The sequence below is a fragment of the Synchiropus splendidus genome, chromosome 13 (genome assembly GCF_027744825.2).
Source record: "Synchiropus splendidus isolate RoL2022-P1 chromosome 13, RoL_Sspl_1.0, whole genome shotgun sequence".
NCBI lineage: Eukaryota > Metazoa > Chordata > Actinopteri > Syngnathiformes > Callionymidae > Synchiropus > Synchiropus splendidus.
The window spans coordinates 11,742,495-11,755,703 of NC_071346.1; the positions used below are offsets into that span (position 1 = coordinate 11,742,495).

The 13,209-nt window shown below is 43.5% G+C and overlaps 1 protein-coding gene across 2 annotated transcripts in view; it reads left to right on the forward strand.

The window, feature by feature from the left end:
• Positions 1-13,209, forward strand: part of sugt1 (SGT1 homolog, MIS12 kinetochore complex assembly cochaperone) — a 28,753-nt gene that overhangs the window by 3,913 nt on the left and 11,631 nt on the right. The window contains exons 7-10 of one of the 2 annotated variants that reach the window (XM_053882613.1): positions 1,615-1,643; positions 1,875-1,900; positions 2,032-2,128; positions 7,532-7,639. In XM_053882613.1, coding sequence (XP_053738588.1) covers positions 1,615-1,643; positions 1,875-1,900; positions 2,032-2,128; positions 7,532-7,639 — 260 coding nt within the window. The remainder of the gene's footprint in view (positions 1-1,614; positions 1,644-1,874; positions 1,901-2,031; positions 2,129-7,531; positions 7,640-13,209) is intronic. The other variant, XM_053882614.1, reaches the window with a different exon arrangement.

Consider the following 13,209-nt stretch of genomic DNA (forward strand, 5'->3'; position numbering starts at 1 on the left):
CACGTGGAGAAGAAATCGCTACACACTTTTAACAGTACGATAACGCACGCACACACAACAACAACTCTCTCAACATGCCCACACTCCTGTGCAGCACTGAGGAATACATACACAAGCCAACACAGGCATCAGAGTCCCAGACTCACACACATACTCACACAGCATGCACTTGCCTACACCGCTAATGCGTCCATGCCCTGACAGCAGTGGAGTGTTTGGGCCGAGTCCTGGTGTGTTTCCGAGCGCCGGGATCTCTGGCCACTCTGGATCATCTCAAGTAAACAAGTGCACAAGTCTGACAAATGAGCTGCTCACCCGTGTGCACACATCCTCCCGGGAGCAGCATGATTCATCAGTTCATGTTACTGATGTTTGCGAGGCCTCGATGAGACTGAAGCTCCATGATCCTGCACATCAGGGCGCATAAACCAGAGGAGGGGTGGGGGTTGGCTCACAACACAAGAGTTGGCTTTCTTCTGGTGTTGTTTTTATTAACAGCTGCACACACAGCGCTGCACGTCAGCGTTATGTTTAGGTTGATATCAAATATAAGTGTAAGATGCACCCCTGGTATCTTCCCAAACGTGACCCCATTAAGGCGACATTAGCACGCCTCCTATCATCTCATCTCTCCCTATGTGTGCTCCTTGTAATGTTGTCGCTGAATAATGTATGACAGCATGCTGGTAATCAGTGATCAGACTGGCACGGTCTCCCACACGTAGGTGGACTGGTAAACAGACGGGTGGAAAGCCTGAAGAGCGCGTGTTTGATTATCTGTCTTTGTTTGGGTTGGGTATTTCCAGGGACTTATCTATTTTCCCCGAAGATACATTTTTGAATCGGTTTCTGTGGAGCACACTTTTGAAATGGATGTCGAAGGAGCTCTGTCCTCTATGTCGTTTTATATCTGCCTTCTGTTGTACTGTGTATGTTAGTGATGAGTCATTTTGCTTCCAATCTCTACGAAACATTGCTCATCACGCCTCCAAATAGCCAAACAATTGGACCTGAGTCAGAGTTGTGCGCGGCGCAATCTGCTAGTGAGTTAGCTCTGTATAGATGAGCAAAGTTGCTGCTGAAGTGAGGCAAATGAAAACAAGTCAGCTTGTTAAACTTGTTCGTAATTTCAGTTCTTATCATCCAGAAATAAGTCTCTACGGTCTGTTTGTGGCTGCTTTTTGGGTTGTGGGGGCAATATACAGGGCAAAGAAGCCCAGCGTTCCTCTACCAGGGAGAACACTAAGGTGTTTCCAGGTCAGCATAGATACTGTCTCTATGCTCCTCTCACTCTCCTCACTTGGCAGGTGTCCAGGGGACCCACCTGAACCAAATGGTCTATGAGCTCAGAAATGCCAAGTGCCTAGTGACTCTGTTTCGAGTCATAGAATAGATTTTTTTTACTCCACTGCCTCAGCAACATCAGTGATTTGTTTTATTTATTTATTTATTTATTTTTGTATTTTGGATTATCTTGGAAAACATCCCTGAATGTCCCATTAGTTTTGGCCTCTTTATAAAAACACCTTTAAATGTTTGAGAGCAGATTAAAAGATTTAGTGACTTTAAGGTTTCATTCGAACCCTGAATTCTTTTTCTTTTTTTCTCTTGCAGAGATGTTGCCAAACAGCGGAGACACCCGGGTGAGTTTCTGGGCTGGGCCACATGGGGGCACTGTTGCATCGGCCGCGCTGAAGAGCAGCTGACTTTGTGCTGCATCCTCCTGCTTCAGGACAATTTAAACCTTACTAAGCTTCTTTTGTTCTATTTTTGTACCGATGTACTTTTCATGCCTTTTGGATTCCGTCCTGTTCACTTCTAACTTTTCTTTCCCTACTGCTGTTTTCGCTCTCCGCGGATGACAACGGACCCAGCAGGCACCAGCAGCTCCCAACGTGAAGTGAGTCACAAATTCACTAGAGTTCTGTAGACCAATTAATAGAACCTGTTGCCGAAGCGGAACTAAGTGGCCGACAGTTCAACAGTATTACAGTTCAATAACATACCATTTTCTCTTCTTCACTCTTCAAGGCATGACTGGTACCAGACGGAGTCTCAAATCATCATCACAGTCATGGCCAAAAATGTTCCCAAAGATGGCGTCTGTGTCAATTTCATGGAGAAAGAGGTACAGTCCTGCAATATCAGGAACTGGTTTCTTTGTACGCAATAAGCCTCTTCCGCACTCCTTGTGTTATTATTGAGTATGGCTACAACAATGAGAGTTCAATGAGTAGCTACAGCTTTTGCTCTTATTTGACTGTGAACACTTTTGTTTTTGGCCCAGGAGCAATGCTTAAAATGTATTTTGTCTTTTCTCATCTCAAGTGAGCTCCAGGGCTGAATGTTTTAGCCTGCAGTGTGTTAAGTATTTTTTTGTGTAATTTATAAGACTTCAATCAGTCTGCACTGTGTGACACTGGGGTCTTGTTATTATCAAGCCCTTAATCTCCTGAAACCTAGAAAGACCGGTCATGTTATGTTCTTGGACTTGGGAGGAATCATAGTGCTCCCTGGAGGTTCTGATCATTGGCAGAAGTTTGGGTCCGTAGGGATTAAATGATTGATCAGCCTCTTATTCTCATTCAGCTATAGTCAAATACTTTTGTGTTTCACTTTGTAGCACAGAATACTCAATACTGAAAATACTTCATATACTATATATTATTATTTTTGATATTTGAATAGCAAAATTATACCATTAAATTGTATTTAAAGCTAAGAGTTCTGTCACACTGTTGTTATTTTCTTTAAATATCTATTTTTTATTTTATTATTATGATTGTTTTTGCAGCGTATATTAATTAGACATACCAGGGTCCGTGCTGTGGCAGAGGACAAGACTAGTAATCACCAGAAATGTGGCACATTGCTGCGAGATGGTGTCACATTCTTTCAGCTTTTGTTGCAAGTGAGCCAGCGTCTTGTGTTGGTCACTCGGCCTCAAAGGCACGTCCATACTGATCCCACTCGTATTCACCAGAGTTGAGGTCAGGTCCGCCGGGAGCCCCCTCCACCTTTTTCCACTTGGAAATTCTGGAGGTAGTGTCTGAAAAACTCGGAGCTGCCCAGCGTTGGCAGCTTGATGAACCAAGTTCCTGAACAATGGTTGCTGAGTCTTAGCCTTATATCCACCTGCGAAGAAATTGTGTCTAATCATGAGTAGTATGAATTCTGCCGAAAGGTTTTCCGCACGATACAGTATAACCTGGGTCCTCTCAAAAGTCAGTTGGGTGCGCTGGTCATGTAGGCGCCACCCACACAGACTGGGCTGCTAATTCTGTAAGTGTGTGCTCCATACAGATGTGGAAGTGAAGAAAAGTCATATCATGTGATCATCAGCGTTTTTTTTTTTATGTGCTGTATGCCTACTATACACAGCATTTTCCCGTGCTTCTGTCTCTGGTAGCACTGCTTCTATCTCTGATGTAAACAAAGACTAAGATGATAACCATGTCCCACAATCCCTTCATGCCCTATGAAGGATGTGCTGTTATGCTGGGCTATGCTGGTATGTGTGTGTATAGCTCACGCTAACAATTTCTTATAAACTTTTCTCAAGTTGCTGCTTAATTTCTGAAATGGCATCTGCTGGACCCGAAGCTCACCAGTTGTTTTAGTGTTATTTGATTGGCACTTTCAATTCTTTGATTGTATACAGTAGTTGACTGTAAAACAAACAAAAACAAAAAACGATTCGCCTTCCTGACACGATGGGACACGCAGATATTCCCTTAGTGGTGCCAAGCACAAGCCCTTTTACTTTGTTTTTCCTTGCATGATAAATGAGCCCCATTTTTTTCCTTCATTCTTAGATTCCCTCGATGAACATTCCTACTCCTCAGTTCCATGCATTAAAAGCCATAGGCCGGATGCGAACCAGCAACCTATTGCTTCACGGCTATATGCACTAATCACTAGTCACATGCAATTGACCATAAATCTTGCATATAATTGAAATGTATTGGTGAAGACAGGCAAATAGAAGTTGGTTATTCCAGTGACAACAGTAATATGTTTGCTATGTGTGCTCTTTTATCTGTCTTGACCAACACCCCCCAAATGTCATGTGCCTGTGGGAGGGTAAATATTGACAGAACTTTTTTCTTTTTTGTTATATAGTTGTGATCACAGGTTGTCAGGTGTGTTTTAGTAGCATCATTGAGCTTTGTGTGTTGAGTCAATTGACATGAACAATTGTTGCTACAGTTTGTCGTGTACGTTTTTTTAGCTTAAAGATTACTGCATATATTTCAAACATTTACTATAAGAAGGGGGTTGAAAGGGGATGGCACTTTGAAAGGGGGGATGATTTCTCTCTTTTCTTTTTTTGTTTAGGAGGTTGCCATCATTCCCCCTCAACTAGAGTGCTAGTTGTATAGAAATGTGCAACCATGGTTCTTATGAATAGATTTGGAGTAGTTTCTTGACTTGAAATTTCATTCTTCGACTAATAGCGCTTGCTATTTGAAAGTATGATGCATTGTTGGGCAAATGTCACAGTACATTGTGAGTATTAAATGCTAAAAATGACCATTGTATTGACTGGAATGTTCTGAAAAGCAAGAGTTCCTGCAGAAACTAGACTCCATGTTCGCTGAGATGTATCGTAGCAAACTATGAACCCTTCCAATTAAGGTTAGACTGGAACAGCTGATGGCGCGGTGGTGCATCAGGAGTGCTCAGTCCTGATCCTGGGGGTGAACATCTCCGACGTTTTGTGCCGACGGCACTAAGACTCTCTAAGGGCATGTAACCTTCACTTGAGTATAAAATGTATGTCTCAAGTAGAACTTAATGCTTATTACTCTGGAGTTGTCTTGGTGCCCTCTGTACTTCCATCTACCCTCTAAATGAAGTTTAATAATGCCAAATTTAGCTCGAGCGCTCTTGAGTTGATCTAAAACTCTCTCTGGCTGCTTCAGTTTTAAGTCAAAAGATTTAGATGCGAGTGGAAGACTTTGCCTTTGTAAAGTTTTTGAAAGTCATTTAAGTGTCTGTGAAGAATAATAAAAGAAGGGTGGGCTGCAGCGATGGGTTAGCTCCCGGGTGTTTCCTCTGGGGGGCCCATTAGATGTGTCTCATGCACACGCGCGCGCACGCACACATGCCACAGACCCAACTATGCCTCCAGTGGTGCCTTGTTAACATTGCCCCCAAAGTACAGATCTGAGAACAATTTACCCATCCCAGATTCCCCAACCTCTAATTGTCTGTAGATGTGAGTTGTAACTGATCTAGGATCAGCTGCTGCGTCCCCTAGGGAAAAAAAGCTTTTGTCTTTTCTTCCCTGCCTTTCCACTTGGCTCTCGGCCCCTCTGAGGGGTAACTGCAGGCCCCCCTAGGGAGAAGCTTTGTCTTTCCTAATAGAATAACAGTCTTGAGTTTACCCCATTTCAAAAGAAACTATTCAACTGCTCACAATCACAGTCACTTCTTAAGCTCCCTCCTCAGTGTGAAGTACAGATAAGTTCATTTATTTTTTACTAGGTCAGTATATACAAAAGAAATTAAAGATGAAAGGCAGTTATTTTCCCTGGTGGCTGAATATGCAACAGCTGTATACCCACAGACGGAACAGAGAAGCTTCTGCAAATGAATATCAAGGCTTTGATAGTTTTAACAATTGCCCAAAAGCGACTGTAGTGCACTCTCTAAGCTTTTATCCCAAATGAGGTGTCTCTTTCATTCATACTCGTGGCTTCCGTGCACATCTGAAGTTTATGAAGTTTCCGCCAAAATCCTCCAAGAACTGTCATCGCCTCTGTCAAAATTGGAGCGTTTATACAGCAGTGTTTGTTTTTAAGGACTTGTCCTGTCCATGTGGATCAGTGAGCCTCCCTGACAGTCCCAGTGAGTGACGGGTTGTCTGAGCTGTCTGCCCGTTCCTCGTCACTGGTCAATCCGTGGCTGTGGGGGACAGCAGCAGGACACTCCTGGACATCACACCACTCTCTCTGGACGATTATCCTTGTCGACATTGTCATCCTTTACCCATCTCACTCTAAGGATCTAGTTAACCTAGTGGAGGAAGTCCTGTGTCGGAGAGTGTATGTGGGCGAGGCCATTAGCTTCTTGTTTAAAGTTTTTACTGGTGTCACTGGTGTCCAAGCTCAAAATGTTCTACCCTGTGTTGTCATCACTCTTTAGTTCAAAGTGTGTGGAACCCTGGGTTTCCGCTCCATGTAAACAACAGGTGGAAAACGCAACCACTGACCGTTTCTGCTGACGACTGACCCCATCAGATACATTTACCTTTTTTATTACAAAAAAATGGCAGAAACCATATCTAACAACTCGCCGTAGATGTCTGGGACCTAATAGATACATGGGAAGGTAAATAAAACATTCTGAAGTTTGGCCATGGTGCCTTGCTTTTCCGGTGACGTCACTATTCAGCGACATTATTTTTTTGAAAAACTGTTTCTAACCAGTGTCAAATAGGCATATACTGATACCGATGTCTGGTATCAGTCTTAAAGTAACTTTATGTATAAGTATTCCGTATTAGCATTGGTAGCTTACTGTCAATAGTTTTGCCACGTGAACCAACGTCTCATTGTTTTATTTACTCTGTTATGTATGTATTTTATCCCAGACGTCAACCGCAAGCCACAATGCTGGGGTCTGCCTTTATAGCCCCGCCTCAAGAAAATTTAAGTCGCCAAGAAAATTATTTACAGACATGTTAAGAGACGGGCTTCAACTGTTTGTAGGATGATTTGCTTTGCATCTGCTCGCAGAATACTGCAACTATTCTGTCAGAAGGACAACTGAAAACCATTCAATTCGATATGAGACATCGCAGTTTGGTGAATCTCTAGAGTTTTGATATGTCCATGAAATATTTAAATTTATTTATTTCCGCTCTAGACATTTTCCAAAGTTTCAGATTCAGGTGACTGAGGAACCCTGCACCCGACTCCAAAGCGGCGACGGATCCAGTCGTTTCCCTCTCCACATAAACAACACCTGAGAAAGACTGGTCTTCTAGCTATTAATAGTTATTTCTTGGGCAATTTGCTTAGCGTTCTGAATGCCACGGTTGGACTGACGGGTGTTGTTAAGCGTTAGCCTTGCTGAAAGACTGCTGTAGAGGAACCAGAGGTCTCTCTATCATGAGCCGGGAAAACTCTCTGCACACCATCAAGTGCTGGCGCTTTAAATGGCGTATGTAATGTTAACGCCCTTCCTGCACATCATTTTCCCGTGCATGTGCTGCAGGGTGGAAACTTTAAATGACAGATTGAAGGAACCTTCACGGCAGACACTCTGATGCAGAGTGAGCAGCGAGTAGGGAGGAGTGTACACATCACAACTTGCGGGGCTTCATCAGAGGCTGTCACACATGATCATTTGTTGTAATCGGCATTCACCTATCACGCTGAAATCGGCTGATCATGATCGGTGACGGATCGATCGGAGCATCACCAGTTGATTCTAAGTGTTGTTTAGTTTTAAAAGAATGCTTTAATCTTGGCTGAACATCGTTCAGCTATATAATCTTTCCCATCTGTGCTTTCCTCCTCAGCTCTCTGCGTCGATACGACTGGCTTCAGGTGACACTCACAACCTCCACTTTCATCTCCTGCATCCCATCATCCCAGAACAGAGCAACTTCAAGATCCTTACAACTAAGGTAACTCTAAAAATGAATCCATATTTAACTTTTTTCTTCTCATTAGAGCCTTTGCTGTCAACTTGGCGTGTCAAACTGAAGGTTGGTGGGCCACATATGGCCCGCATTGTAATTATATACGGCCTATGACATAAAATCAAAATGTCTTTTGGATGGACACCTTGAAGCGTTCCCTCCACCGCTCTCCCTTAATGCAGCATAAGCTCTTTCTGCTGGGCCACATGTTAATATTTAGTCGCCATTCTTTTTTGATTGATGGTCCCTTGTATTTATGGCGCTTGTGTTGTAAATTAAGACCCGTCTGCATTCAGCTAAAGATGTATGTTTCCATCCTCAGTGCCTTGAAGAACAAATACTCAGTTGCCAAGGGTTACATGTTGAGAAAACTGAGCTGATGCTTGAAACAGAAAGTGATTTCTGTGGATGGTTCTGAAGCCAGTGTGGTGAAATTATGACAAGTTGGAAAGAGAAATGTTGCCGCTTTCTAGCTTGGCAATCTGTACCATGTCGATGTACAATGCTAAATATGTCACTTATATGTTTTATAATTATATAGTCTGCCTATAGCGCTGTAGAGTTTATGGATTTTCAAAAGGGCTACATTATAATTAGCCCCCGTTCATACTTTGAGTGGAGGCTTACATTTTAAATGGTTTGACAGGTTTAGCAGAGATTTTAGTGAGATGGATGACATTCTCATGAAGCAGAGAGAAAGCACATTTGTCAGAAGTTGAAGGTTTGAAAGTAGCAGTTATGCAAAATGCTCCATTATGCACCTAATGGCACATTGCAGCACTTTGACGTTGACGCTCCAAGCAATATGAATAAAATTAGCAAATTATTTCAGATTGTTATGATACCTGCTTTTGGTAAGCTTTAGATTTCTTAATCTCTTATAATTTTTTTTTCTGTATTCATGCAATAGCAGGGAGATAAACAGGACAGGATGTGAGGACTGTTAGGCATTTACAATTCTAAAGTCTGTTTTTAAAGTCGGGGCAAAAAAGTCTCTTGCTGTGGTGTGAAAAAGTGACAGCTGGCGAAGTCTTAATTCACCAGTATGGATTTTCGGGGCTGTACTTTTTCTGGGTTGCATTGTTTCAGTATCTGGTATCGCATTGTCTCTTGGATAAATAAGCAAAGTGAAAGTTAACAAGCTCGATGCAAATGCGATCATTATTTTCTGTTTCCATGCTGAGATTAACATCTTAATCTCTGAATAATTAAACGCAGCGTGAAATAGATTGTCACTACCTCTAATTTCCTCCCGCTAAAGCTTTAAAGCCAGAATTAAAAATACGGGGGAAATCCACTTTGTATTCACGGCGCGGCTCCTGCAGAGACTTCTATATGTATAGTTTGAGGAGATCCACGTATACTGACAAATCCTCACTCCTGTATCTTCACACTCGGGATTTACTGGAAGTTTTTCTTCACTGGTCGAGGTGATTATGGACTTAACAAGTAGGTTGGACATCTTTTTTTGTGCGATACACTAATTAATAGGTGTCAGACTGGATGCAGGCTAATGAGCCCAAGGTGCTGAGGTCGGCTCAAAACACTATCTTGTTAAAGGAAAGTTTTTATTTTCCTGCACTTCTGGACGCCACCATTGATCACATGGAAAGTTCTCCACCACACAAACTCCGGCTTTTGGTCAATGTTGCTCCCCTGCAGAAGTGAATTGAAGGTCTCGCTGTAGAAAGTGCTGCTCGGGCTGATTTATAATCACACCTACTTTCTTCACATCCATCTCTCCGGCTTATTTCTCTCCTCTGAATTTAAACAAAGCTAGGAATAATGCAGTGCAAATGTTGCACTTGCTGAATTATCATTTCTGTTTCCGTCTGTTATTTTTAGTCCGCTATTCAAAGAGAAGCAACTCATCTCTCACAGTTCAGCTGTAGGACTGAGGTGATCTCCGAGCACGGGAAATGTCATCAACTTTGACTGAGTGTTGTGTTGAGACATGAGTTTTTCTCACAAGTGAAAGTATAATGTATGTCCGTGCAAATGATGAGTCTTTGAGAAGGCCAAACTTTATCATCTCGGATCCTGAATCAAAGTGATGTGTTCGGAAACAGGTGCTAAAATGACAGCTACTCACTCTGTCATGTTTGGACAGTTCATGCCAGGGGTACTCAAATCCAAATCTGAGAGGGCCACTAAGAAGAGGGTCATCCACTGAGGGTGGTCAGGCGACATGCTCGACAGTAACACTCAAGACACCAGCAAAAGTACACAACAAGCTGCTATTTCAAATTAGAACTCTTCATCACACCTATAGTCTCCTGGCCTATTAAGCTAATGCGTGCTGTGGTGAACAAATGTGACATTGTCACACTACTCTTATTTGAATTGTCGTCTTGAAAAGTTAGCTTTTAGACACCTTTTTGTGCAGTAACGCTGGTCAGGTTTGTGTTTTGGACTGTTTGATGACAGTTCAAATATTATTAAACTGAAATGTTTTACGAATGTATAATATTATATGGTGGACTTATTATTCAGTTTTTCTTCAAGTGAAAAAGTGGTGTTTTCTCACTCACAATAGCATGGATTTGAATGAGACTCTTTACCGTTCATCCTTTAACTGAAATGATGTCTTTCTCCATCTAGTTTCCTATCGTCATAACATTCAATAATTACTTTATAAACACTTGTTGCAACACCACGCTCAGTTGATCTTGTACCCCCTCAGTTATGTATATATTTATTTTAATGTGAATGTGAATGTTAATGTGAATGTCGTACATCATTGGACAGCTGTAATTTTCTGCATCCAGGAACCGTTTGAATGTTTTTTGATCGTGATGATGGTTTATGAGTTACTGCTCTGAGAAGCCCGCATAACTCCTGCCCCAAGAGGTGGAGCTGCAGTGGTGACTTAACTCTTTGTTTGGGTGGCCGTAGTGCAGGAGTGCTTGGGACGACGGTGGAGACAGAATCAATGCAAAACTCTTCTTTTGGTTGGTGTTTGAATTTTCTCCAGAGGATAACCTTGGCGGAGTAAGCGGGAATTTAAAATGCACATGTCAAATGGCTAACAAATATGTGTTTCAAGCACATTGGGGAATGACAGCTCGCGACAAGTCTCCGGTAACCTTTTAGAGCTCATAGATGAAAATGCCGATCACAGATCTCCTCAGGACATTTTTGGTCACGGAGAAAAGTGTCGTCTCCTGAAACACAAATGATCGTAATTACGATTGCCATGTATGATGAGTGTTCCATCTTCTCACCCACCTCCTTCCCATCCTATATTGTTTTCATGATTGTATTGCCAATGAGATGTGTGACCTGAAGCAGACCCCTTCTGTAGAGACCCAACTTCAAAATGTATTTGCTGAATCGACACAGAAACTTTTCACTTCCCAAAGTAATGCTGCTCCCTCACAGGCTGTTCTCCCTCTTTTTCTGCGGCGACTGAAAGATTTCACCGCTTCATGTTACTTGACTGTTCTGGGCGTGATATCCACTCGCCACACCGCTGAGCAGAGACTGAAAAACGTCCCCCCCCTTAAAGAACCCTCGCTCACTTTCCCATAGCAACAGCGGACACTGCATACCAGAGGTGCACGTGGACTGCAGCTCAAACAAGGACTCAGTCTTCGAGTCCACTGCAAAGATGATCGTTTATTTTGTGAGGTCTTTTATTGTTATCTCTCACTCGTCTAATCGTTCCCTGCCTTGAAGCTACTTTCAATGCCTCCTCACAAACTAACATGCCACCTGTCTGTCCGTCAACTTCTCACTTGTGAAGACACACACACACACACACACACGCTCTGCAAAGTGTGGTCGCTGCCCACCTCACACAAAGACATGCCTGTTTGCCGGTCCACTCGGCTCCTCGGGTGCCAGTGGCCCCGACAGTCAGAGTAGTTGACCAACAGGTTTACTACATTTTCTCCATCACATCTGCACTGGGCTGTGACACAGAGACCCAAAGAGAAAATGACACTTTGATTGCCCCACTTCAAATATGGTGCGAGTGTTTTGATTCTTCTTAAGCCAAGCCGCCACCGGGGTTGGAGAGAACACTGAAATGAACAACGGCGTCAGCAAATCAGAATTCTCCAGATTGGCATGCATCCCTAATGAGTGTTTATGAAAATGCATCGCTGCAGGAGCTGTTGATTCTCACCCAATGTCAGTCTGTCTGTCTGTCTGTCTGTTGGCGTAATAAGCGGCCTCTCACTCTGCACTGCGCTGTGTTTACGCTTCATCTCCTCGCTGTCTTTAAAAAACAACTTAGCAGGGGAGCATAAGCTTGACGCCGCCGTGCGCGCTCGTGCTCGTGAGCACAATGAGCGCACACAGGCTGAGCGGTGAGCTTTCCACACACTTGTGCCATGCACACACAGTATGTGCTGTGTGTGTGTCATCTGTCGCACATCATCGTCGGCGCGACCTCCTCCTGTCCTCCACCACGACAGACATTCCCAGCGCAGGGGTCAACGCCACAACGGGGAGCCAATTACACACCAGTGTGTTTGATCAGAACAGACGGGCGTTTTGTGCGCACAAACACACACAGGCGTTCAACACAACTTCAGATCCATATTTGCTTCTTCATTCTTTTCGAATCTTATTTTGGGGATGTCGAATGTGGCGTCGCAGCGCTGTAATTTGCATGCCTGTCAGTGTCGCACGCTGTTGTTATTTATTTCACTTTTGTGCTTAGTTGGTTCTGAGAGGCAACAAATCTCGACATGGAAGAAGAAGGAAATGTGGCAAGCAATGAAAAGGGGAGGTAAAGGGGGTGTCAAAGACTTCTGGCTAAGTACTCCTCACCCCGAGCGCGGCTATATAAATGGCATGTATATATGCATTGTACGGCCCAGGCCTAAGGGTTCTGAGAAGGGTGGCCCCTGTATGTGGCCCGGCTGTCACATCTCTTTACCAGACATCGCCCCGACTGTCACGCTCACAGGAAGCGCACAGAGAGACACACACGCGGCGCCGGGCCTGCCATGTCTTTAAAAGCCAGGAAACACAGATGTGGCAGCAGATTAATGTTGCATGGCCCAAGAGCACGCACACAAGCACACACACAGAGCCTGCCACACTTGCTATGACTAAAACAGCCGAGACAGGAGGTGGCACCTGCAACGTTGGCTGGTCGCTTTTGAGATGGCGACTTTTAATTAGAGCATCAGTCACCCACCAAAGTTGTTGCTGCCGTCGACTTTGATGAAAGTTGAAATTATTATGCAAATGAACCTGCTCTGCAAATTCTCATGTTTCATCACAATTATCACATGAAGGTGACCTTGGACTTTTGGAATTCAATTAGCTTTATAGGCGTCCGAATTAGCAGGCGCCGGGTTTGATTCCTGCTCCTCACTCAGTTGTGAGCTTCTTGCGCTGTTTAGTTCCTGTCTGATTTGCGACTCAATTATCCCTGAGAGTTGATGTGAGTTCACTTTGCAGACGGCAGTTTGACGTTGAGATTAGTGACTCAAACTCGCCTCCACACCCGCGGAACTATTGTTCAATTGCAATCCACAAGTTTGTTGTGGTAGAAATGATGTGTTCCAGAACAAACATGACTGGCTTTTTGCCAACAA